Source organism: Elephantulus edwardii, unplaced genomic scaffold (genome assembly GCF_000299155.1).
Source record: "Elephantulus edwardii isolate Elephantulus edwardi_28Jun2011 unplaced genomic scaffold, EleEdw1.0 scaffold00325, whole genome shotgun sequence".
Classification (NCBI taxonomy): domain Eukaryota; kingdom Metazoa; phylum Chordata; class Mammalia; order Macroscelidea; family Macroscelididae; genus Elephantulus; species Elephantulus edwardii.
In genome coordinates this window covers 1,386,165-1,412,062 of record NW_006400075.1, presented here as the reverse complement: position 1 = coordinate 1,412,062, position 25,898 = coordinate 1,386,165, and the positions used below count along the sequence as shown (strand labels likewise).

General features: G+C 50.1%; 2 protein-coding genes across 2 annotated transcripts in view; one reads left to right on the top strand and one right to left on the bottom strand.

Moving 5' to 3' along the window:
- Positions 1-7,868, top strand: part of RTDR1 (rhabdoid tumor deletion region gene 1) — a 66,327-nt gene extending 58,459 nt beyond the window's left edge. Inside the window, exons 4-6 of the mRNA XM_006901407.1 lie at positions 5,374-5,599; positions 6,336-6,472; positions 7,630-7,868. Coding sequence (XP_006901469.1) covers positions 5,374-5,599; positions 6,336-6,472; positions 7,630-7,868 — 602 coding nt within the window. The remainder of the gene's footprint in view (positions 1-5,373; positions 5,600-6,335; positions 6,473-7,629) is intronic.
- Positions 7,869-10,250: 2,382 nt separating this feature from the next.
- The window catches only part of LOC102857786 (sodium/glucose cotransporter 1-like), a 106,562-nt gene continuing 90,914 nt past the window's right edge, over positions 10,251-25,898 (bottom strand). Inside the window, exons 10-13 of the mRNA XM_006901424.1 lie at positions 20,903-21,071; positions 15,728-15,943; positions 13,682-13,784; positions 10,251-10,468 (exon numbers count right to left, since the gene is read on the bottom strand). Coding sequence (XP_006901486.1) covers positions 10,251-10,468; positions 13,682-13,784; positions 15,728-15,943; positions 20,903-21,071 — 706 coding nt within the window. The remainder of the gene's footprint in view (positions 10,469-13,681; positions 13,785-15,727; positions 15,944-20,902; positions 21,072-25,898) is intronic.

Here is a 25,898-nt window from a genome sequence, read left to right as displayed (position 1 = left end):
GGGCGCAGCCGTCCATTGGATAAGAGCTTCTGACGGACGGGCGCGCGGCCTAATGGCGGCCCCGGAGGGGCGGAGCCGCGGCCTCGAGCGCCACAATCCCGCACGCGCCGTCCACGCCGGCGTCCGCGGTTCGGCCCGCGCGTCCGTCCAGGGTGCTATTGCGGCCGGTCAGCGTTCGAGCCCGGCGCGGCCCTTACCGAGCCCGGCCATCTCGGGTAGCCCACTGACCTCTCCGAGCCTGCCTCGGGGCTGCGGCTTTTGACACCTGCCTGGCTGGACTGTGGCTGTGCGGTGGCTAGCTGCCTTCTCGCTAGCCCCCGACTCACAGAGACCCCTCTCACCGCTGAAAACGAAAGGGATAAAACCGCGTTGCCCGCGGCGGGTCAGCTGCAGATTAGCCCCGCTGTGATCCACAAGGTTTTATTGGCTCGTTTGGTCGTCAATCACCGGCCTCCTGCCTTTAATCTGCTCAGTTTCACAGCAACACGCCTGCATGACAGAAGGCCGCCAGGGACTGGGCTCGAACCAGAGGTTCGTGCAGGACGCAATCACAACTTCACAGGGACGCGCTCGCACAACAGACCATCGGGGCCTGGGCTTGAACCCGGGACCCGCACGCATGAAGCTGATCACGACAGAAGGCTTGGCATACTGGAGAGATGGACGCAACTGGTGCAGTGGTGGGGGTGCTTACACCCCCTGGAAGCCCTTGAGTTCTGAGGGTCCTCCTAGGAAGGGTCTTGCTCAGCCAGGGCCTGGGCTGCTGGGGACAGGTGGTCACATTTCCCCAGGCTGTGGACCTTAGAACTATCAACTAGACCTCAGGCTGGGAAGCCACCCTCCTTGCTTGAAGAGGGCTCAGGCTGAATGGAATAGTACCAGAGCCACCACTATCTTTTGTCGTTTTAACCTGGAAAACGCAGTTGCAGTCATTCTCATTGATACCACTATGGTCAAGTGCGCACCCCTGTCTGAGTAGGAACCCTGGTGCTGTAGGTGTGAGAAGACAGTCTGGGCCCGGCCAGGTTCAAGAGGCTAACTAACGTGTGGTTCTGCTCTTCCACTGGCTGTATGTGAAGGAGACGACTCATGAAGACCAGAGACAGGTGGCCATCAGCCCAGGGTGTGCCCTCTACACAGCCTGGGCTAGGTGGGTTGTCCCAAGCTGGAACGTTAGGCAAGTGATGGGCACAGGCCCTGGCCCTGGAGTGGATCAGAGATAACAGGCAATGGGATGAAGCAGGCCCTGCTCTTCATGCCTTCGGGAGAATGAGTGCCTGGCTGAGCCTGCTTCCTCTTTCCTAAGAACAGAATGAGGACGGCTGAGCTCAGGCTTGAGTTGTTTACAGGACTACAACAGTGGTAGGTTGACCCTTACAGCAATCCAGCATGAGGTGAGAGGCTAGCCCACCACAGGTCCTGGTGGCACCATCTAAATTCACATCTCTCTGGTCTCCAGTGACCTGTTGGTAAGGAGCTGTGCTGACAACCCAAAGGTACAGGAATCAAATCCACCAGCCACTTGACAGGAGGAAGATGGGCATCTTCCTCCTGTGTGACATAACTGCCTCTGAAAACCTGCTGGAGAGTCTGCCATAGTTCTACTCAATGGTACACAGTCATGGCAACCTGGGCCAAAATGGCTGGGGTAGACAGCAGATCAGTATGTTTCATGAATGACGGAAGCCTTGTCCAGTTTCATGCTCATGGTGTTTTCTGTGTTTGGCCGTCTACTTCTTAATTTCCTTCATGTGCGTTCTCTGCTTTACCAAACCTGACATCTTCTCTAGTGACTAGTCTTTCTGAATGGGTGGAGGTTTGGCCATCCTTGCTTCTGCTCTGGATTGTGTGTCTACCAGCAGCCTGTATGAAGGCCTGTGGAGAAGCCCCCTGGGCACCGGGCACAGGGCAGGCAGGGCTCCAGCACAGCTCCCTGGGGGGCAGAGCTGCAGCCACAGGAGCCAGCCACTGCAGACACTTATTCACGTGTGCCCAGAACTGTGAGGCCAGAGAGTCAGAAGGGAACAGGCTAGGGATGGCCCTTGGGTAGGATGAGGAATTTGGGCCCAAGAACCAACTAAAGAGTTTTCAGATTAGCATTTTTAATTGAAGAAAGAAGGCCTTCAAAAACACACACAAAACCCTGACTAGCGTGGAGCAAACAGGAGCGGGAGACTTAAGCTCACCTGGAACCAGTTACAAGGATGACAGTCACAAGCTGACAGGCTCCGTGGAGGTGACAAGGAGAAGGTAAACTCAGGAGAGAGGTGTTCCCAAGCACAGGAGAACATCTATGTAGATGGTCGTCAGAGGTGCGAAGCCTCTCAGCTGCACCACAGCGAGTGTGTGGTGGGTCTAGGGCTCTAGGCAGGGCTGTGTAGGGCAGGAGGACAGGACTTGGAGGGACAGATGGGCTATGACAAGTGTGGTGGGTTTGGGGCTCCAAGGGGATGTGCAGAGCAGGAGGACGGGACTGGGAGGGACAGCTGGGCCATGGGTTTGGGACTCCAGGCAGGGGACTGTGCAGGGTTGGACAGGACTCGAGTAACAGCTGGTGTGCTGTGAATGGAGTCTCCATGGACCCATCACTGAGGTCCTCACTTCAGGCGATGGGTGTCTGGACCCACAAACCTGGTGCCCCTCTCTTCCTTGTCTCCCACTCATCCTGCCAGGCTTCAAATACCAAGTATAGATACCCATTGCCCCTGTGCCCTGCCCACATTCTCCTGGTCCAGCCTGAGCCCCCAAACCTGGTGTTGCCAATTGAGTTCTCAAGGCAGCTGCCATTGATGGCTCTACAGGGTAGTCAATGAGTTTTCTAAAAAGCAATAGGCAGGCCTCTCTGAGCTTTCCCTGGTGGACACACCCTTCTTGCCCCTAGTGGACCCTGGTGGAACCATCCCTCTTGCCTCTGGTGGATAAACTCTTCTAGCCCCTAGTGAACCCTCTGGACCTGCCCCTCTGGCCCCTGGTGAACCTTGATGGACTTGCCCCTCTAGCTTCTAGTGCACCTGCTCCTTTGCTCCTAGTGAACCCTGGTGGACTCGAACCACTGACCCCTGGCTAGCATCTGAGAACATTGACTATTTGCATCATGAAGGGCTCCTAACCAGTCACTACGAAGCCCACCCTGAATCCAGTGGCCTTGGTGTATCAGAGCTGACCAGGCTCCCAGGATTCTGGTGAGGGTGTGTCATTTCATCCGGTGCTCCCCCTTCTCCCTGCGTGACTCCTCCCACAGTCTCTTTGCTTCCTGAGAACAGGGTGATGGTGCCTTGTTTCTGAAATGGCCTGTGCCAATGCCACCCCCTCCTGCTAGTTGTCCTATCCTGTTGTCTAAGGTGGCAGGTGTGTGTGTGGGGGGTCTGTGTGCTGCCCCCTCCCCCTCACACATGCTTCTGCAGATCTGGGTTAGTTATAAATAACCAGCCAGGTCCCAACTCTCCTTTTGGCTGGAAAGTCATATTGAGGTGCACCCCAGAGGTACCCCAGTATAAACTGTATTTTAATTTCTCTCTCAGATCTTGCTGAGGCTGGACCCTAAAGGTGAAGGATTTCTAGGACCAGTAGTGACCTGGGGCACATGATCTATCTGGGCCTGGCCCTAGGGAACAATGAGGTAGTCAGATCTCACACCCCAGCCCTGAGTTTCCTGGGAAGCCCAGCCTGGGTGCAAGGGCTGAATCCACCTAAACAATGAAATCCTGGAGCCTTCGGTCTGCCTGCAGAGCCCATATAGAAAAATCCACCTACTACTGTCGAGTCTGGCTCTGTAGCAACCTGGCAGGACAGTAAACCCGCCCCATGGGGCAGCGTCCAAGGCTACAGTTACTGGAGGGCAGACAGCCCCACCTTCCCCCCAGAGCCCCGGGTGGAGGTGAACCTCTGGCCTGCAGGTTCGGCACCCAGTGTGTACGCTCTGCACCACCAGGACTCCTGTCTTGGGTGATCAGTTCAGATTTCCCCTCCCCACCCTGCACACTGTGAGTCGTTGTTCATGTGAGGGGTTCCAGTGACTTTCTGAGCTGGGGGACCTCTCAGGATACCTGGCTAAACACTCTGTTGCTAAGATAGGTTGGAGGTTTGAACCCCAACCACTCCTTGGGTGGACGACATGGCAGCCCATTTCTGTAGAGACTCCAGCCTCGAGGACCTATGGGGGCTGCCCTCACCAGGTCCCTGTGTGGCTGCCGACTGGAGTCAACTCGATGGTGATGGTAGGTTGTTTTTTAAAATTTTATAGAGGTTTATTTAGAAAGTTCATATACATTGTTTTTTACACTGGATCTTTCCCATTTCTTTCACCCTCTCTTAGCTCATCAAATTGCGTGACAACCCCCCCACCCCCCACCCCGCCATGGTTATGGTTGAGTGTTGCCTGGAGAGGGCCTGTAATGGGGAGTGGGGAGGGCATGGGGATGTGAGGACATGGGGTGGGGGGCCTCATGGGGGGCATGGGGATGTGAGGACATGTGGGGGGGTTATAAGGGGCATGGGGATGTGAGAGGAGACATGAGGGCAAGGGATGGGAGGCTTGCACGTTGGGAGTGGGGTGTGTGGGAGAGAGTGACATGAGGACAATGGGGGGTATGAGGAATGTGAAGGGAAATGTGATGACACAGGGGTGGGGTGACATGAGAAGGCATCAGGGACTTTGCACCCCCGGCTCCTGGCCCCTTGCCCTGCCCAGTAGTGTCCACCACCTTGCCCAGTGCTGAGGATAGAAGCAGTGGGCCTGGAGTCAGGGAAGGTGGCTGGACGCCTGGGTCCTCTGGCTTTGGGGCACTGGTGCACAGACTTGAGGTGCTGCCTGCTCAAGTGGGGGTTGCCCAAGAGAGGATCCGGCTGCATCTGCTGCCGATTCTGACCCCTGAGCCATGGTGCGGGGCCCTCAACCATTGGCCTGGCCTCTTCACAGCCAATAGGTAAAGTCTATAGGTTTATTACGCATTTTGTTGGGGCCTAGGATACTGGGCATCTTAAATTGATGGCCTCAAATCCAATCCTAAGCCCCTCACCCTAGTATGGAGGCTGTCTGTGGGGCTGAGGAGGTTCCATGGGTACTCTCCCGCTCCCACTCCCACTCCTGGGGCAGCTTCCATTCCACCCCAGTCCACTCTTGCAGGGTCAGGTCCCATCCCACCCATCCATTACCTTGGGGGCAGCTTCCATCCTACCCCCGTCCACTCCCCTGGGGCAGCACCCATTCCATCCCATCCCTATCCGCTCCTGTAGGAGGGCCAACCCCATCTGGCTCCCATCCCTTCCCCAGGGGCTCCCATCCTGCCCCTCTCCACTTCCCTGGGGACAGCTTACATCTCACCCCTAGTCTCTCCCATGGGGGCTGCTCCCATCCGCCCATCCCATCCATAGGAGCCCAGGGCATTGTCCGCAGTGGCCTGATACCTTTGCTGGTGTGGAAGCTGCAGCTGGAGGAGGAGACCATCCAGGAGCTGATCCTGGACACCCTGGCCCCCTGCTTGTGGGAGGATGCCACCGAGGCTCTAGACAACCGTGTAGTGCTCTTCCTCAAGGAGATGCTGCTCAGAGCCAATGATGACATTCGCAGCAAGGCCACCCGTGCCCTGATGGCTGTCTGGTGAGGCCCCCATGCCCAACCCGGCAGCTGTAGGAGGGGCCAGGCCCTCCCCATGGGTTGATCAGCCCACTGCCCACGAGTGTCGAGAGAGTCCACAGCCCAGGAAGCCTCTGTTAGGGCCACACGAGCTGGCCAGGAAGCAGGCGTGGGCATCCTCATGGTCCATCCCCAGTGGGTAGGGGGGCTAAGGACCTGCTGGGCGGCTGGGCACACTCAGCTGGTGGGGGCCCTTCCTAGTTTTATGTAACAGCAGGATGGGAAGTGACCGAAAGTCACCTCACCATGTTCCCACCTGAGGCAGGGCTCCCCACCTGTGACCAGGCCCCACATGGGCATGGCTGGCTGTAGCTTTTAGTTTTGTGGCTGAGCATTGAAGTGGGTTCACAAGGCCTCCTTGAGGTTGGTGTAGAGTGCGGGGTGTCTCCCCTTGGTTTGCATCTAGGGAGAACATGTCTAGCTGCTGTTTCTTGCTTAGGGCCCTCGTGGTCCTGCTATGCCCAAGACAGAGTCTGTCCTGGGGATCCTGACCCCACCCACAGGGCCCTGCGCCGGGGCCAAGCAACCCAGTCCTGAGACGGGGTCTGTCCTGTGTCCTCAGACCAAGATAGGGCCCTGCACAGGGGCCAGGCATACCCACTCCTGAATCATAGGGATTGCCTCTCACTAGCCTTTCCTTGGGGTGTCCGGGGGTGGCCATGAGCAAGTCTCTGAGGCCTATGGCCTCCTTTCTGCCCAGCATCCCCCTGGAGGGCAAGAACCAAGTATGGAAGTATGACGTGATCCCCATCCTGGTGCACCTGCTGAGGGACAAGGTGGAGGAGGTGCAGGCCAATGCTGCGGGTGCCCTGATGTATGTGACTGTGACCACTGAAGGTGAGGGGGACAGTGACCACTGAAGGTGAGGATGGGAGACAGTGACCACTAATGGTAATGGGGGGCAATGACTATGAAGGTGAGGGTGCCAGTGACCAAGGAAGATGAGGATGAGGGACAATGTCCACCGAAGGTGAAGAAGGGGTGGTGCTGGACTAACATTGGTATGTCCTGATACTGTAGGGAACTTTCTCGAGCATTGGTTTCTAACCCCAGGTCCAAGTGCCCCTAAGCCATCCAGGCTGTACCCCTTCTTCTTGGCCACAGTGCATTCCCATGTCACCCTTCCCCCCACATCCTCTCTGCCTGTAATCCTCACCTGTGAGCTGGGCACCGTGGGAGTCGGGGCCTGGGAGTGACCCTCTGATACCTGAGGTGGTCATGCCTAGGGTCTGTGCAGGGTGTGCATACAGGGGTCTATTCCTTCCTTTAGACTACACGGCTGACCCATAGGGGCACCTGTCTGTGGTCAAGTTCCTGCAGCACCTGCAGGAAGATGGGCAGTCTCCTCGGATGTGTTTCTGGCCTAGGGAACATTGACCCCTGGAGGGTCAGCTATGAGTTGGTTCTGACTGGATGGCAATGAGCTGAGCTATTCCTTTGATTTCACTGCGATTCATCAGTGACAATAATTACAATTGTGTGTGACCACTACTGACTTAGTTGTCAAATTTGCCATCCCCTGAAGCACTGGTTTATTGTGAAGTGACTTTTCTCGGTAAGGGGGTCACAGTCCCTGCTACCACCCCCAAGCACCATGCACCAGTCCCATGTCTGCTTCCTGAGCTTGGAGGCTGGGCACTCACTATTGTCTTCCTTCCTGGTTACCTGGCAGGGGCCAGAAGCTGTGGGACCACACAGAGAGGCCAGGATGAGGGACAGTGACCTGAGGCTGCACTCAGGGGCCAGAAGCAGTGGGGCCACATGGAGAGGCCAGGACAAGAGACAGTGACCTGGGGACCAGAAGCTGTGGGACCTGAGAGAGGGAAGCCAGGACCTGAGACAGGCATCTCTGAGCCTCTGCCTCATCAAGAGCAGTTCAGCTGCCCCATAAAGGCTGGAGGTGGTCAGTGGCTTGGTGGGTGAGGAGGGATGGGGGTTGACAAGGGGCAGGCACGAAAAGGCAGCTCCTGACCTCACCAGCTTCTGGTCTGCAGGGAAATATGCTGCCCTGGACGTGGAGGCCATCACCCCGCTGCTGGAGCTGCTGACTTCCCCTAAGAGCAAAGTACGACTCTTTGCTGTCAAGGCCCTCACCATGCTGGCTGAGGCTCCTGAGGGCCGCCACTACCTGCAGGCCCATGTGCCCGCTTTCCGCATCTTTGAGAAGGATTGCAATGTGGCCTTGAAGCAGGCGGCCCTCATAGCCATCAAGGTCATTGAGTGGAAGCCCTGAGTGGGCAGCTGGAGCTGTCTCTCTGCACCAATAAAGCACTAGTTTCTTGATCTTGGGTCAGAAAGGCTTTTCCTGTCCAGTGAGCACGTGGTCCCACAGACCTCAGGCCAGGAAATTCTTGAACAAGTGATGGCCTTGGGAGCCATTACTCTCTGCTGGGGTTAGCTTGGTGTCCAAGCCCTCAGGGACAGGTTGGTGCCAGAATGGGGCCCGGCCGCAGGTGGATGGGTGTGGAACCCAGCAGGAGCCAAGACGGCAGGCTAGGCCTGGGGCTGTGGCCATGGCAGGCCATCTTGTCGTCCCCAGCTAGGCTGGCCTCCATGGTGAGGGAGGGAGGCAGGTTTCAACCCCGTGCACAGCAATGGTCTTCTCAGAGCAACAGGCTTTGGACAAGGCTGTTTCCTTACTTCCTTGCTAAAATCTTTCTCCAAAATGTTGCTTTTCTTCAAAGCAAAGCTGGTGCCACAGAAGGCTTGCTTGAGGGGCCAGTCATGTCCCTCTGCTGTCCATGCCACGGGCAGCTACACGCTAGCAACCCCTTTGACCTTCACTTTGTCCCACTTCTCCTAGTGCTGTAAAACCAACTTTATCAAAGGAATATCAGTGATATCAGTGATGCCACAGTGTTAGGATGGCTACAAACCTAGTCAGGCAGCTCAAATTTACTCACAGCCTCCAGTCAGCCTTCCTTCGCTAGGCCTGTGTCAAGAGGTGGAACTCTGCCCCCTACCTGTGCTTTAGATGTCCAATCATCCTCCTGTCCTGTAGACCATATCCTGCCCCCCCCAGATGTCAAATCACCCTGATATCCTGTAGACCATACCTTGCCCCTCACTCCAGACATCCAATCACCCTCATGTCCTGTAGTCCACACCTGCCCTCTGCTCTCCACTCCAGACATCCAATCACCCTCATGTCCTGTAGTCCGTACACAGCCCCCTACCCCTTTATCCACACTCCATGTTCCAGAATGGAATCACCCTCATGTAATGTAGCTGCTACCCCCTGGCTTCTCTGGACACCATTCTGCTCCTTTTACCATTAGTGTGGGTGGCCTTATCTAGGCTCCTGTCTTGTGATCATCTTCCCAGCAGCATCTGCCTAATTAATCTGTCTGGTTCCCAGGCCTAGCTGACTGTCCCCTACAGCTCCCACACATAGGCCCTATCTTGGGGTTCACAGACATGCTTTGGAATAGAACATGCCCTGGGATCACTGACCCCCTTTCTCCATTCTACCTCCAAGAGCCCTATTAAACAACGCAGAGGTGAGCCCCACCACACACTCACCCCACACAGGTAAGCCCCCCCCAGGTGAGCCCCACCACATTTGTGAGCCCCACCACACATGTCACATAAGTGAATCCACCCAGACACATAACACAGGTGAGCCTGACCACACACATCACACAGATGAGCCTCACTGCACATTACACAGTGAGAGCCACCACATACACCAGTCAGGCCAGTCCCACTGGACGCACCACACAGGTGAACCCCACCAAACACACCATGGGCATCTGTGTAATTCAGGGTTGGCTTGGCCTGTGTTCCCTCACATGTGGTCTTGGGCCGTGCTGCGGGCACTGGTGTGGTGTGTCCCCACGCCATGAGCTCTATACTGTTCTGAGACTTGCCTTTCTCTGTGAAGTGTAGCCTTTTCTAGTACATTCCACAAAGGCCTGGTAGGAGGATACGCAAAAAGCCCTTGCCCAGCTGAGGGGGGAGCACTGCCTTGCTAGTCATTGTCTGTTGCTCTGCAGACAGAAGAGGGCTCTTTATGCTACCAGTATTCAGAGCTACTGAAGCCATGCAAGCTTGTCCCCAAAGGGCAGCTTTTGTCCAGTCAGAAGAGGAAGGAGAGGTTCTGGGGCCAGTCTGCTATGGGGCCCTGGCTGCCCTGGTCGCACTTCTGGCTCCCTCTGGGACAGGTGGTGCATAGTTTCTGCACTGAGGTCACTCTGTCCCAGCCCCCTGGACCTTGTTGACTGAGTGCAGCCCAGGGCTGGGGCAGCGAACCCCACAGGTGCTCAAATCCTCGAGATAGGAAGCACAAGAGCCAACCTGCAGAGGCTGAGCGCTTAGGAGAGAGACTGCAATCTGGGTAAACACAAGCAACACCCCAAATAGATCGAGAGGCAAAAAGCCAAAATTATATTTGAAGGGAGAGTCACTGTTTATGCAGCAGAACCACTGGAGAGAGTGACTCACAGTGAGGGAGCAGCTGTTCTCCCAGCACAGGCTGTGGGCTGCAGAGGTGAAGGGCACTCCCTCGCCTTCAGTGGGTCCCCTGTAGGGTGGCCCTGGCCCACCTGTGCACGCAGAAGCCCCTTCCAGTCGTAGGTGCCATCTGAGCACGCAGCCCCCTCCTCAATAACGCTCCTCAGAAATAGCAGATGTGTCCAAGGATGACGAGGATCACCAGGAGGAACCCGCTGGCCTTGACAAGCCGTCTCCCAAAGGGGGTCTCCAGCATATCATCTACCTTCGTGTTCTCTGGCACTGGCTCTTCAGGGGCCAGCCTGGGATCTGGTTTTGGCTCTAGGCCACAGAACAGGTCACAAGCCTTCCATAGACAACCCTGGTCCTGCTCAAGCATGTCTGCAACAGAGGGACAGGAGATGGGCTGAGGCCAGGCCCAGGAGGAGGGGACCCCAGGGTATTAGCTTGAGCATGTCTGCAAGAGAGGGGCAGGGGAAAGCCCAGTGTGGGCATGCTATGGAAATAGCATGTGGAAAGCTATGCTCTTGCAAACCACCCCCAAGGAATCTGTGCCCGGCTCAAGGGTGCTGTCTGGGGCCACGTCAGCCTTTATGCCCAGAGCCCAAGACTGAGCAGGGACAAGAGTCAGGCAGGGATGGAGGTCAGCACCATGCACTATGCCAGGTATGGGCCGTGGCTGGTCCAAAGTTCTGGTCCTGTCTTGGTCCTATCAGTTCCAGCTGGTTGTCCTGATGGCTCCCAGGTCAGTGTGCAGCTGGGGGCCTGTGCTCAGTGTGGGACGCACCACTGGACACAAGCCCCCCCCAGACACCTAGAACCCAGTGGCCCCTTTGTGGCATACTCCTTGCAGCCAGTCTGCCTCCCATCATGTGACCTGGGTATGAAGTGGCAGTGGCTGTTATGTGGCACAGCTTCCAGGGCAGTTGGCTCTCCAGTCCCCCACTTTACAGATGAGTCCAGCAGAGGGGTCTGACCAGCCTCTGCTTTAGGAGAGGGTCTCTCTAGCAGTGTGTCCTAGGCAGTCACACTCCCGCTCTGCTGTAAGCATGCGGTCCCCTGATTCCCAGGCCCAGAGTGGGATCACAGTGGTGCAGGAACTGGTACGTGAGAGGCAGGCAGCTGTCAAACCATGTCCAAAGGCCCAGGTCCACCCTAGCAGCCAGAGGTGGACATGCACTCAGGGCTGGGCAGCTGGGGTCAGGCTGCCACACCAAGTGCTGGTTTAGGGCAGTATGCTGGGCAGACCTGGAGCTGCTGTGGCCTGGGCCCTCGTCTCTGAGATGGGGATGGTGACTGTGTTGTGGCACCCAGTACCAAGAAGATACAGTGCTTGCTCCCCTTTGCCTCTGCAGAGAGATGAGAAAGTGACCCTTGAGAGTCATCTTATCCATCACACAAGAGACATGGAGACCTTAGTTTCTCTGAGAAGAGGCAAGGGATCTACTCTCAGAGAAAAAACTGCCTTCAGAGGAGAGAGATGAGGGTCCTGTCCTCAGAGAAGAGATGGAGACCTGGCCTCAGAGGAGAGAGAGATGAGGGGACTTGTCTGCAGAAGAGTTGGGGACCTGCCTCAGAAGAGAGTGGAGAGGACCTGTCCTCAGAGGAGAGAGATAGGGACCTATTCTCAGAGGAGAAAGGAGTGGACCTGCTCTCAGAAGAAAGAGATAGTGGGACCTGTCCTTAGAGGAGAAAGATGGGGGTACCTGTCCTCAGAAGAAAAAAAATGGGACCTAACCGCATTCCCACCCCCTCCCCAATCTTCCCTGTATTCTTGGCCTCTAAGCCCTTTTCCTGGGCCTTAGGCCATGTCACCTTTCCTGACCCTTTGCTAAGATGCCTTCAATGCTCTCAGAGTTATGGTGTCTGGGCCTTCCTGGCATTGCCCTCTCCTGCTCTGACTTACCTCTACTTTTGTCAGGCTAGCTGTCAGCAGCTGTGACGTGGAGATCACCCTCCACTGGCCCCACAGGTCTCTATTTGCCACCCTCCTTCAAGTCCCACCAACTCACTCTTGTCTCTTTCGTCTGCCCCCTCCTGTTCTTTGATTGTGAACCCTGGAACCTGCCACTCTCCCCAACACAATCCCGTTAGTGGTTGATTTTCTGTATTCCACCCCTGAGGACTAGGACACCGCTCCACCTGTCGTCTGTTCTGTAGATCTGATAACACAGACCTGTCCATGCTCTACAACCCTGTGTCAGACCTGGAGCTCTGAGAGGGTTCCTTGCCTGCTCTGAGTGTTTTCCTTAGGGACTTGCATCCTGTGCCCCCCTCTAGCTTTGCTACCCAGCCTGAAGTCTACCCTCCATCCCAAAGCTTCCCCCTGCAAGGAGTCAGCCATGGAAGCATCCTCATGGTGTGAAATCTACTGGGGAGAATTCCCACAAGCATGGGTGGAATGGACAGTATATGCCAGTGTGAGGCTATGCACCACACCCACCCCGTGGAGGGTTCCCCTGGGGTGGAATGTCATAGAGGGTTGTCTGCTGGTGTGGGGATATAGTACCACACCCATTTTGGGGAAGGTTCCCACAGCGTGGATCAGTCCTGGAGATTGCCGGTGTGAGGATATGGGTACCATGCCGATCCCAGGGAGGGTTCCCATGGGGTGGAATCTGTCATCAGAGTGTCTGCATGTGTAGGGATATGACTACCACTTTTCCATGGAGGTTTTCCATGGGGTAGAATCTGTTGTGGAGTGCTGCAAGTTTATGAATTGAGCTAAGATGTCCCTCTCAACAGTGAGTCCCTCTGTCACACCATGCTTCCATGCTGCCTTCTGCTATTCATCTCAGCAGCAGTCAACAGATCAAGAGAAATCTGCAGTCAAGCACCTCTCTAAAGTGCTAAAGAGCAAGGCTGCTTGTTGAAGACTAAGGTGTGTCTGATCTAACCACAGTATTTTCTTCCTTCCTTTTTTTTTTTTTAAATCTAAGGATTACAATGAAAGACTTTCTTTTTCCCCAAAGACCCCAAAGAGAAAAGTGAACTGGGGTGTGGGGTGGGCAGAGAGGAAAATGTGCAACCATGAATGAATAGAAATCCAAGTTCTCTATAAACTTTCATTTAAATCTCAATTAACCACAGTATTTTCAACTGCTTGATTATACATGCGAAAGTTGAACATTAATTAAGGGTGACAAGAGAACTGATGCCTTTGAATCAAACTGCTTTGCACAGGGCCACTATCAGTAGTAATGGACTCCAAGGCTCCCAACAACAGCAACAACAACAACAACAGCAAGCCCCTTTGGCTGCCTCTCTCTTTCCTGCTTTCTGCAACAACAGTATGCTTGGACTCTTTATCCTGGCACTTGGGTGTGTTCAAAAAGGCTGGTGCCATGTCACCACCACTCTTGGAAGTGTGTCCATTGAGACAGCATAGTCTCTGTCCTGAGCCTCAGCACTGGTCACCGCTGTGGGTCCCTTAGTGGGTCACACAGTGGGAACTCCAGGCCCCCATGCATCCCTCATCTCTGACTGTCTTCCTTATGCCCAGACACTGGGAAAACAAGTGCAGGGCAGCCTGGAAGCACATCGATGGCCAGGGAGGATAACAGGTGGCAGGCAGAGCCCATGTCGCTGTCTCACCTGGCTGTATCACTGGCGTGGGGACAATCTTCGCTCGGAATTCCTTGTCTAGATCCTCCCTCTCCTCCAGGCTGTTCCGTAAAGTCCAGCAGAGCCGATGGAGCTGGAGGCGAACAGGCATGTCAGCATGGGGCCCAGCCATGCAGGCCGGACAAGACTAAGTCCTTGCACTCTAGGCCACCAACCACCCTCCCTTGCTAGGCGGCAGTTGAAGATTCAGACACACTCTGCAGTGTATGTGAGAAGTGGGGCAGAACCAAGAGGCCAAGAATAAAAGAAATAGAGAATGAATGAAAATGTGCCGACAAGCAGAAGTGGAAGGGCCTCGGAGGGGCCTGGGGAAATGCTAGGTGAGGGGCCTCCTGATGGGAGTGGAAGGCCTCAGGGGGACCTGAGGGGAGACACTCAGTGAGGGGCCTCTTTGGAGGAGTGGAAGGCTTGGGGTGGGGACCTGGGAGACACTCAGTCAGAGGGCCTCCTGACAGGGCTTCGGGGGTGGGCAGAGTGTGGGCACAGCCTTCCTATCCTGGAGTCTTATCAGATGGTCAGATGTATGGAAAGGAAGGTAGGTGGGAGATGTGGAATGGGCTGAGGGACTCTGGGCATGCAGCCCCCAGGCTGACTGCTTCCATTGCAACTTTGCTTACAGAACAGCAGATCTCCCCAGGCCCCAGGCCAGGCACCCCCTTTCTGAGAGCCCTTCCCACTGCAGCCCCACCTCTTGTGGCTTTGTAGAACCAGCCCTGACTAAGAGAAGCTGCTGAGAGGGTGGGGGCACAAACTGAACCAGGCTGGGGCCCAGGGCCACCATGTGTACAGGTCATGAGGCTGCTGGGAGCCTGCACCATCCCATGTCCAGAAATGGGTGGTCAGTGAACAAGTGAAACCAGAACCTGCTGCCCTTGAGTGGGCATCCACTGGAGGGACCTCACGTGTGTCAGCACACCTGTCCTTATGAGGTCTCTGTCCACTGAATGAGCTCCACTGGAAGGACAGCACATGTCAGTTGTCCTCATGGGGCCTATCCACTTGGTGGACTCTACTGGAGAGTCCTCCCATGTGGCAGCACCTCTGTCCCCAAAGGGTCTCCGTCCCCTGAATGGGCTGCAACTGGAGGGACATCACGTATGTCAGTACAGCTGTCCCCATGGGGTTTTCTGAGCCTGACTTTTCACTAGGGGACCATCAAGCTTTACTTTCCAGCGTCTGGGTGGGTGAGTTTGAGCTCCCCATGCTTCCAGGCAGTGGCTTAGAATCTAACCATCTGCTCACCCTAGGAGGTAAGAGTGCCCCTCACAGGATGGTTATGCACAAATCCCCTTTTAAGTAGCGGCCTTCCCTTCTGGTTGAATTTCCTCTGGGGAGGTGGCACCTGAGACAGCCCTGGTTATGCTGTACTGAGGTGACTGAGTATCACAATGTTTCCAAGGAAAACAGCATTTTAAACAACAAACCTCCTTTCCTATTCTCCCTACCCCACCACATTTATTCTATTTTATAACAGTGGTGTTATGCAGTATTTGTCCCTTTGTGACTGAGTTCTTTCACTTAGCATAATGTCTTACAGGCTCACCCATGTTGCATAATTTTTTACAAGTTCATTGCTTTTTAATGCTGAGTAATAGAAAATGAACACTGCATTGGAACAGATGAGGGGAAGAACTGTCTGAGGAAGGTATGATGACGAGTTGTATGTATGACAACACTCTGGAACAAGAGGTGTATTGCAACATATACTGGGGGAGGGCAAAGGAGAGGGAGGGAGGAAAACGTGCAGCAATGAATGAATGAAAACCCAAACTTTCTGTAAACTTCTGTTAAAATGGCAATAAAAACTTTCTGGTGAATAAAAGAAAAATAAAGGCAAAGCACTTAGTCAAACGAAACCACATTGGTGGATGGCTGAGGTTTTCTGACTGGGGATGTTTTCAGGCAGGGTTTTGTCAGTGCTGGCTGCCCATTTCTGCCCCACCCTGAACTTTGATGAAGCAGGGATGTGGACCTCTGAAGAGCGGGCTGGCAGCCCAAAGCCCTGGGACAACTCACATTTCTGTCCGGTATGGGTTCTGTTGCTAAGGAGACCCCCAGGATAATAAGGAGGCTGAAGACGAAGAGGATGATGGTGAAGTAGAGGAAGTGCACGCTGCAGATGACAGGGGGGCACAAGCTGTGCTCTTCACAGTTCTGGGGGCCATAAGCAAACTCAGCTACCATGCGAGACATACCAGTCAGGAGTCCAACAGTCAGGCCCCAGAAGGCACCCTGCCGAGGAGGGAACCCAGAGTCACCAGCAGGTCCCTCCCTGTCCCTGTGTTAGAGCCACAGCCCCCCCCCACCCCCCACCCAGCACCCCTGAAGGCTGGGGCATTCCTGAGCACTCTGCTGAGGAGGGACCCCAGAATCACTGGGAGGTCCCTGCTCATCCCTATGTTAGAGCCACAGCATACTTACCCCAGCACCTCTGAAGGCTGAGTATCCCTGCTAGGAGGGACCCCAGAGTCACTGGGAGGTCCCTGACCATCCCTATGGCAGAGCCACAGCCCCACCCCAGGACCCCTGAAGGCTGCAGACACACCTTGAGCAGTCTGCAGTGGCAGGATGGAGACGGCCCATGTGACACAGACATCATACATGGTTTCTCCCACACGAAGAATCTGCATAACGTCAGGTAATGTGCCTGGCTTCTTGGGAGACAACCCTCACACTGCAGACTCTCCTGAGTAGCTGGCATGCCTGCGCTATTTTAAAGCATCCAGACTACACTTTAGGGTTGTGTGAATGAACGGGGTGGCCAGACTTGAAAGATCACCCAGTAACCTGGTACAGTGGAGGAGCCCAGCCAGGCAGGCTGGACTGTGGCTGTTGTGCTGTGCTATCACGTTGCCTGTGACCATGGGGGCCCATGCTCCAGAGTGGGACAACTTTCTGGGGTGTTTGAGCTGTGTGGCTTGTAGGGAAGTCTCCCTGGTGGTGCACTGGTTAAGAGCTTGCTGCTAACCAAAGTCTTGGTGGCTTGAAGCCCCCCTAGACCCCTCCTAACATGCACAAGGCAGACTGCTCCTGGAAAGTAGTCTACGGAGACTCTCTTGCTGCCTAAGTGGCACCATGGGCCACAGTGGAGGGGCTTTTACGTTTTCACTTTTTATTTTATGCATTTATTTATTTTTAAAATTTTATTATTTGTGTGTGTGTGTGTACCGTCGAATTGGATCTGACTGGTACTGGAGGAGACTGTCCCCCAGCAGAGCATCTGGTGGATTCAAACCTCTGGGATTGCAGTCATTTTTGGTTTTATTTTTTATGGGGGCAGATCACCAGATTTTTCTCTCTGGAGAAACCTCTAAGTCTTGGTTATAAGCTGAGTACTTAACCAGTGTGCCACCACAATTCCTCATGATTAAGATCAACCAATGGCAAATTTTCTCAGACAGACTGGAAATTAGCAAGCAACAGCATTAACGTTGTATGCAAGTAAAACCTTTCTGAAGATTATTAAAAAACCCAACTAAAACAATAAATTGCCAAGGAACTGCTAGATATTCAAGCTGGGTATAGAAGAGTGCATTGCATGTAGGATATCACTGCTGATGTCAGATGGATTTTGGCTGAAAGCCCAGAGTACCTGGAAGTTGTTTACTTGAGTTTAACTGATTAAGCAAAGGCACTTGACTGTGTGAATCCTAACAAATTATATCTAACACTGAGAAAAATGGGAATCTCAAAACAATTCTGTTCATATGAAACCTGTATATAGATCAAGAGGCTGTAGTTTGAACAGAACAAGGTTTAAAATCAGGAAATGTGTACATCAACGCTGAATCCTTTCTTCATATCTCTTCAATCTGTATGTTGTTGTTGTCATATGCCATCGAGTCACCTACAACTCACAGCGACCCTATGTACAACAGCCCTGAAACCTGCTCTATCCTATGCCAACTTTACTATCTCTGAAATACCTACCCTCATTACCTCAGTCACTGTAACTATCCATCTCATCGATGATTTCCCTCTCTTTTTCAGTCCCTCTGCCTTTGCAAGCATGATGTCTCTCTCCAAAGATTGGCCCCTCCTTGCAACACACCCTGATTACATCAGATGAAGCCTCAGAATCCTTGCTTCCAAGGAGCAGCCTGGCTTCACCCTCTCCAAGATGAATCTGTTTGTTCTGGTCATCCATGGTATATTCAACCCTATTCTCCAGCACCATAGCCAATAGGCATCAATTCTCTTTCTATCATCCCTTGACATTGTCCCGTTCTCTGAGGCATAGCAAGCAATTACGAAGACTGTGGTCTGGATCAGGTGCACCTTAGTCTCAAGACTGATGTCATTGGTCTTCAGTACTCTGGAGAGGTCCCTGACAGCTGACCTTCCCAATGTAATTCGTCTCTTAATTTTCTGGCTGCTGGTACTAAGAGTGTTGATTGTGGAGCCAAGCAAATGAAAGCTGTTAATCTCAATTTCCAGTGGTGAGAATCTTTGTTCTCTTGATGTTGAGCTTCAATCCATATTGAAGGCTGCAGTCTTTGACGTTCTGTAGCAAGCACTTCAGGTCCTCCCAAGTTTCAGCAAGCAGGGTTGTGTCATCTGCATAACTCAGGTTGTTGGTGAATCTTCCACCAATCCTGATGCCACATTCCTCCTCACACAGCCCAGCGTCCTGGATGACCTGTTCTGCATATCGATTGAAAAGGTATGGAGATAGAATACATCCCTGGTGGACACTCTTCTCAATTTTGAACCATGTAGGGTTTCTTTGTTCTGTTCTGATGACTGCCTCCTGGTCCAAGTATAGGTTTCACATAAGCACAATCAAGTGTTCTGGGATTCCCATTCTTCTCAGAGCTAGCCACAGTTTGCTGTGATCCAAAAAAGTCAAATGTCTTTGCATAGTCAATGAAACTCTGTATTCACAGCATATAATTTGAGAAGCTAGACTACATGGCAGCGTCAGGATTGGCAAAAGACCCATCAACAACTCGAGTTATTGACACAACCTTGCTTGCAAAAAGTGAATAAGACTTGAAACACTTGCTGCAGATGACCAAAGACTAAACAGCTTTCAATTTTAATTACATCTCAATATATAGAAGATAAAAATCCTCACCACTGGAACAAAAAAACCATGATAAGATGAAGTTGTCAACTTGAATTTAAAATCAAAATCTGTGATATCAGCAGTGAAGAAACCAAAAGATACGCTGCACTGAGCAAATGTGCTGGCAAGGACCTCCTGAAATTGTTAAAGAGCAAGACTGTCAAAGAACAGAGTACACCTGATGCAAGCCATAATACTTCCAGCTGCTTCCTGTGCATCTGAAAGTAGGACATAAATAAGAAGGACCAAAGAAGGATTGATGTCTTTGAATTGTGGTATTGGAGAAGACTACTGAATATCCCATAGGGTATCAAAAGAACAGATAAATAAATCTATCTTGGAGGAAGTACCATGAGCTTCTTATAAGGAAAGATGATGAAATTTCATCTCATATAATTTGGGCATGTTTTCAGGAGGAACTAGACCTCGGAGACAGACATCATGCTGGGAAAGGTGGCAGATTAGCAAAAGAGAGGAAGACCTTCCATGAGATGGAAGGACATAGTGACCACTGCAGTGAGCTTGGGCATGATGGGCATCATGAATATGGTGCAGGATAGGGTCAGGGTCAGATCTTCTGCTCATAGGGTCAACTTGATGACACTGAACAACAGTGACAACAAAAAGCACTGAGTCACTGACAGCCATGTGCTCACTGTGCACCACTTGTCCCTTTAAGTAGACTCTGCAAGACCCTGGAAGGTAAAGATGTAGTCTACTGTGTGCCTTAAAACCAGGTCTAGGTCAGGCATAGCAAAGACACTCAATATTAGCTGAATGCATGGAAAAGTGACACACTTCATATAATTTTGAAAATGGCTGCACTAAAACCATGACTGTCAATCCTGGCAGGAGGCTAAGACACCTGAAACTTTAAGATCAGAATGACATTACATTTCGTGCTGAGTGTGGGTCCGGATAGCCCCAGCAGAACTTGATGCTGTCTAAGACAACTAAGTATCAGCGAGGCCTTGGCTAGGAGTTGCAGAGCCCGGCTGACGTGGGGTAGACGTTGGAAGAACTGCAGGAGGGGGTAGCCTAAGGGCCTTGTCAGAGCCAAATGCCTCAAAGAAAGCAGTGAAACCCAGAGCTAGGGTGGGGAACCTTGGGGGCCCTTCTCAGGGCATGCCAGGGCAGGGGAGGTCTAGATGGACACTGGATGCAGAGAGCACCTTTTCTCGAGGCTGGAGAGGGGAGAAGAGCTACACATAAAGATTCACAGCCTAGAGTGGCTGCTGTTCTCCTGAGTGTAGGCCCTGCTGGCTCTCAGCTGAAGAATTGCTGGAATCCTGGGCACCTTCTGTTGTCACTCCGTTCCAGCCAAGGTGAGCAGGGAAGATGAGAGAGTAAGGGCAGGGTGGTCTGGAGGAGTCCACATTTAGAAGAGCTCAGAAATAAGAATCAGTTAGGTTTTCCAGGCAAAGGGAACCATCTAAACACAGGGAAGGAAGTCAGCGAGCCCCGGGGGCAACAAGGCAAAAAGCACATTGAGAAGTGTGCAGTGGCTGAGGCCGAGGGGCTGTGGGAAGAGAGGACAGCTGTTGGGTAGGCAGGGCAGGGCCACACACGGCATCAAATGCCAGGCTTAGGAACCGGTGGAGTGCACCCCACCAGCAATGACTGAAATACATGAATATAATAGTCTGGCAAACACATTTTCAACATCTCAGAGGAGGAATGGTTAATCCTTTGGGACTGGGATAATTCCTTGGACTCCAGGGGTGGCTGGAAGATCTGGTCAAAATCACAATCCTCTCTGCACACAACGCAGCAGGAGCACATGGGGAACCTCTGGTCAGACCCATTTGTGTACTGAAACAACACAACTCTTTTCACAGCTCAGCTGGGGATGCATGTTGGGAACCTGTCACCAACTCAACATCATTTATGGCCAGAAAGTTTTAAACCTCAAGGGGAAGGGAATAAGTCAAGTGCTTACTTCCTTCTGTGCACAAGAGGGAGCTCAGACCAACTTTCCCCAGAAAGAATTAGCTTCTCAGAGAGCTAATGATGTTACAGCTGGAATCTCAAAGCAGGAGTGACCCTTTAAAGGTAACCTTTAAAAGACCCACAGTATGAACACTGCCCCTCACCCAGTGCCAGGGGTGGCCGTGCCCACTCACCTGTTCATTCACTCGCTTACAAAACACAGCAAGCAGGAAGACAGCAGCGATAGGTGGTGCCAGGTAAACCGTCACGGCCTGCATGTGCTCAAACAGATGTCCACTCTGTGATGTGACCTGATAGGGGACCCAGGCCAGGCTGACAATGAATAATAAAATAATGAAAAACCTGCAAATCAAACCAACAGTTAATGGCAGGTTGATGGGTAGTTTCCCCTGCCCAGAACACAAGTGAGTGTCACAGGGCTGCAGGCAGAGCCCCTTCAACTGCTGAACAAGTAACACCAGGCATCTGCCCATTTATCTGCTACGGGATCACGGACAGATGTCCATCAATTTTGTGTAGTCTGTTTAGAGCTGACAGGTTAAAAATGATACAAACCATGGCAGATTTTCTTTAAAGATATCACAGATTCCCCCTCCCCCTTTCAAATGGATTAACCTGGTACATGACTTTAAGGATTTCAACAAGTGCAGGTCAGAAATATATTTTGTTACTTAAGTTTTGTTGACATATTTAAGTGAGTAGGTAGGGGCTCCAAACAGCCATTGCTTTTTCTAAGAAAATGACTTTTAAAATCTGTATCAACACATACAATGACACTAGATAAAATATCAAATATGAATAAATCTAAATTCTCTGTCAACAGGGGGCTTAAAAATAACAATCCTGAGAGTGCATGTGTGTAATCCACAAAAGACCAAGTCCCAAAGAGTGAAAGATAAGGTGGGGAGGTGAATTCCAGTTCCAGGAGTGATTGGGTAACTGATGTGCACGCATGCGTGTACACACACACAGAAACTTTGGGGACTTTTATATGATTCTCGGAGCTCATCTCTCTTTTCCCCATTTTGCCTAGCGTAAGCAAGACTAGCCAACCTGCTTTCCTAAATTTCTCATCTTGACAAAATAGAAAAAAGTAAAACACTCCAGCATGGGGAGCCTCACGAGTCACTCATACTGGATCTAGTGGTGAGGATATTTGGAATATTAATATTGACAACTAATGTCATGGATTAGTTGAACTTTTTTTTTTATTAATGGAGGCAGAGCCCTGTTTATTACAGGTGACAAAGCTATTGGCTTGAGAACTCTAATAAGGTAAAAAAAAACACCCCAAAACATCTTCTCTTCAAAAGTTACAAGCTGAAACAAGAACCCGTTTTCTAAAAATTACTAATAAAAATTTCCCTTTCCTTGTACTCTTCTTGTGAATCAGCCAAGGCCACTTCCTGATGCCCTCTGAAACAAAGACATTCCAAACATCCTAAAGCCTTAGCCTCCTCCTTTCAAACTCGCTCCTTTCAGGCTGTGAAGTTTAAACCCATGACCAGTAGGGTAAAACACAGCCTTAGCTTTTTGGTGTTTTTTTTTAGTCAGAAATAAAAACCTAAGCAGGCTGTCCACCAGGCTGCTTGTTGGTCAGACTAATGTCTGTCTAAGCAACCTTCTGCAGAAGTAAAATGCTTTGCCAAGACCTTTTGTTCTGTCGTGACATTGAGCCATGTTTCTAACAGAACCAACATAGAAAATCTAGCCCTACAATTTTCTCAGGAACCAGTCTCAGTACTAAATGTTTCAGGCTGATGATCCAGAGATGCAAACTAATGTGTATGTGTGCACACACATATATACATGAGAGAAAAGAGGAGAGAGAAAGAGAGATAGAGGGAGGGAGGAAGAGAAGGGACAGATTGATGATTTACCTTGAGAAAATACTCCATATTCTTGTAGAGGCTGGCAAGTCTGAGGGTCAGACTGTAGGCTAGAGGCGTCTCATGACTCTCACAGCTGCAAGAGGCGACAAGCTCAAGACCACCAGTCACAGTAGGGTGTGACACCAAGTCCAAAGAATCAGAGGTCAGATGATGAAAACCCAATGCAGGATCCAATTCAAGCAAAAAATAAGCCAGCTTTGTCAGATATCCATGCACATCCCTCTAAACAGGGATATACATTATTTTCCTCTATGAAAATCCCTTTAAATTGTGTGGTCAGCCATAGCAGATCTCATAATGGAAGTGATTCCATTCTATCAGATCTCACCAAGAAAATGATCATACTATATTCGATTTTACCAAGACAATGATTATATCAGATCTCATTAAGGGAATGCTGTTGTTATTAGGTACTATCAAGTTGACTACAGCTCGTAGAGGTCCTAGGAACACTAGATTGTACCCTTCTCCTATAGTGCACTATTTTCACGATCTCCACCACCCTCGAATCCTGTGCAGTCACTGTGTCAAACTCTGTCCTTGAGGGTCTTCCTCTCATTCAGTGATTCACTGTGTTTCCCACTCTGATGTCCTTTTCCAACGACTGGCCCCTCCTAACAATATGCCCAAAGTATGTGATATGTCACCACCCTTGCCTCTACGGAGCACACTGGTTATACTTCCTCCTATACAGATTTGTTTGCTCTTTTGGAAGTCCATGGTATATTTAATACTCTGACATCACAATTCAAAGACATTGATTGTTCTCTGTTCTTTCTTATTCATTGTCCAATTTTCAGCTGCATAGAAAGCAGTTGAAGCTTAGGTCAGGTGCAACACAAACTAACATCCTTTCTCTTTAGCTCTCTTTAATTTTTATTTTATATTAGTTTGCTTACAAAGTCAGAATACATTGTGCTTCACTATTCTTCATTCATATGTATTTCATACAATCATTCCCATTTATTATGTTTTATAAAATTAATCATCTTTAAAGTGGTCTCTGATGGCAGATTTTCCCAGTACAAATTATCTTTTGATTTGATGGGTGTTGATTATGGGTCCAAGTAAAATACTTTGACATCACTAATCTTTCCTCCATTTATCCTGGACCTATTGGTTCAGTTGTTAGGATTTTATTTTTCTTGATAGGGGAGTGTAATCCATGCAATGTTCACTTATTCTGTTTGCATAATTTCTTCTTTGTCTATGCATAAGTTTTACATATGCACAATTAAGTGTTCTGAGATTTTCATTCTCTTTTGGATCATATGTTATAATGAGAACAAAACCAGATTTCTTCCCATCAGTTGGTCAGGTAGCTGCTAGCTGCCTTTCAAATTTCTTGATAGATTGGTGAGCACATTCAGGGTTGCATATACCTGTTAAAACACCTACATTTGTATTCCATAAATCCTAGGGCCTTACTTTTTGTCAATACCTTTATGGCAACTCAAATGTATTCATTTTCATTAGTTCTTGATCACATGCTACTTCAGGAAATGACTTACGGTCAACCAGTTCTTTTTGATACAGTGACTGTACTTCTTGACATCTTCTTTAACTGCTTGTTGCATCATTCAAGATTTTTGCCCATATGAACCTTTCCTGGTTCATATGCATGATGATTGGGAGTTCATACTTCTGTATGATATGTGCTACCCACTAAACCTTGTTACAATGTAGGCACACTACCCATCTGACATGAAAAAAAAATTTGCCCATAGAATTCTTCAGTATTGTATCTGGAGGCTGGAATTTGTTCTTCAGCTCTTTGAGGTTGAGAAATGTTGGTTGTATTTTTTCATTTTGGTCTTCTAACTCCAGTTCTATTTTGTTACAATATTTTGTTTTATCTACCCAAGCAACCCTTTTCAGTGTTCTGTCAGCTCTCTCACTTCAGCATTTTCCCACTCTAATTTTGACTTCTTTACATTCAGAGTCTCTTCTGACATCCATTTTGTTCTTTTCTTTATATCCCATCTTTGTAATGACTGTTTTGCTTTATTCATGGATGAAATTCTTGATGTCATCCCATAATTCATCTGGCCTTCATTCATTTGTGTTCAGTGAATTATAATTTATTCTTGAGATGGTTTTTAAATTGAGGTGGAATAGACTTAAAGTCATATTTCTGTTCTCATGGACTTGTTTTAATTTTCTTCACCATTAATTTGAACTTGCACTTGAGTAATAAATGGTTTGTTTCACAGTCAGCCCAGGGCCTTGTTTTGACTGCTGATATTGATCTTCTCCACCAATTCTTTCCACAGATGTAATCAATGTGGTTTTTAACTATAGTACCAGAAGTAGAGTAGCCCTTCAGTTTGGAAGGTATTAAAAAAAAATGAAGTGAAACAGTAGCAAACATTCATTAACAACTAGTGCATGAAATGTATGAAGTATGAATTTAGGAAAATTAGAAGTTGTAAAAATGAAATGGAACATAAAAGAACAACACTGTAGGCATTAGTGAGCTGAGATGTACTGGTATTTGCCACTTTGAATCAGACAATATTATAATCTATTACACAGAGAATGACAAACTGAAGAAGAATGGTGTTGCATTCCTAGAAACAAAGAACATGTTATAATCCTGAAGTACAATGTTGTGAGTGATAGGATACTAGCCATGCACACAGAAGGAAAATCTGTTAACACAACTATTCAAATATACACACTAACCACTAAAGGAAAAGATGAAGATATTGAAGAGTCTAACCAGCTTTTGTAGCCATAAATTGACAGAATATTCAATCAAGATGCATTAATAATAATTGTGATTGGAATGTAAAACTTGAAACTAAGACAGAGAACTGGTAGTTGGAAAAGACAGACTTAGTGACAGAAATAAGCTCAAGATTGCATGACACAATTTTGTACAATGATTTATTCATTGAAAATACCATTAAAAGAAAACACCAAGTGGCGATTATTATCATGATTACTTGCTATACATCTGAGAGCTGAGTAATGAACAAGGATGACAGAAGAATAATGGAAATCTTGAGTTGTTATATTGGAGAGAGTATTGAATATCCTATGAACTATCAGAAGACAGATATGAGAAAGTATAGCCAGAGTGCTCCATGGAGGCAAAAATGACAAAGTTTTGTCTTACATACTTTGGGCATATTAATGCTGTTGTTAGGTACTGTTGAGTACAACTCACAATGATTCTATGGACAAAAGATCTGAATCCTGTGCTATCCTGTACCATCCTTATCTTGGATACATTTGAGACCATTGTGCACTGTGCCAATTTATCTCATTGGGT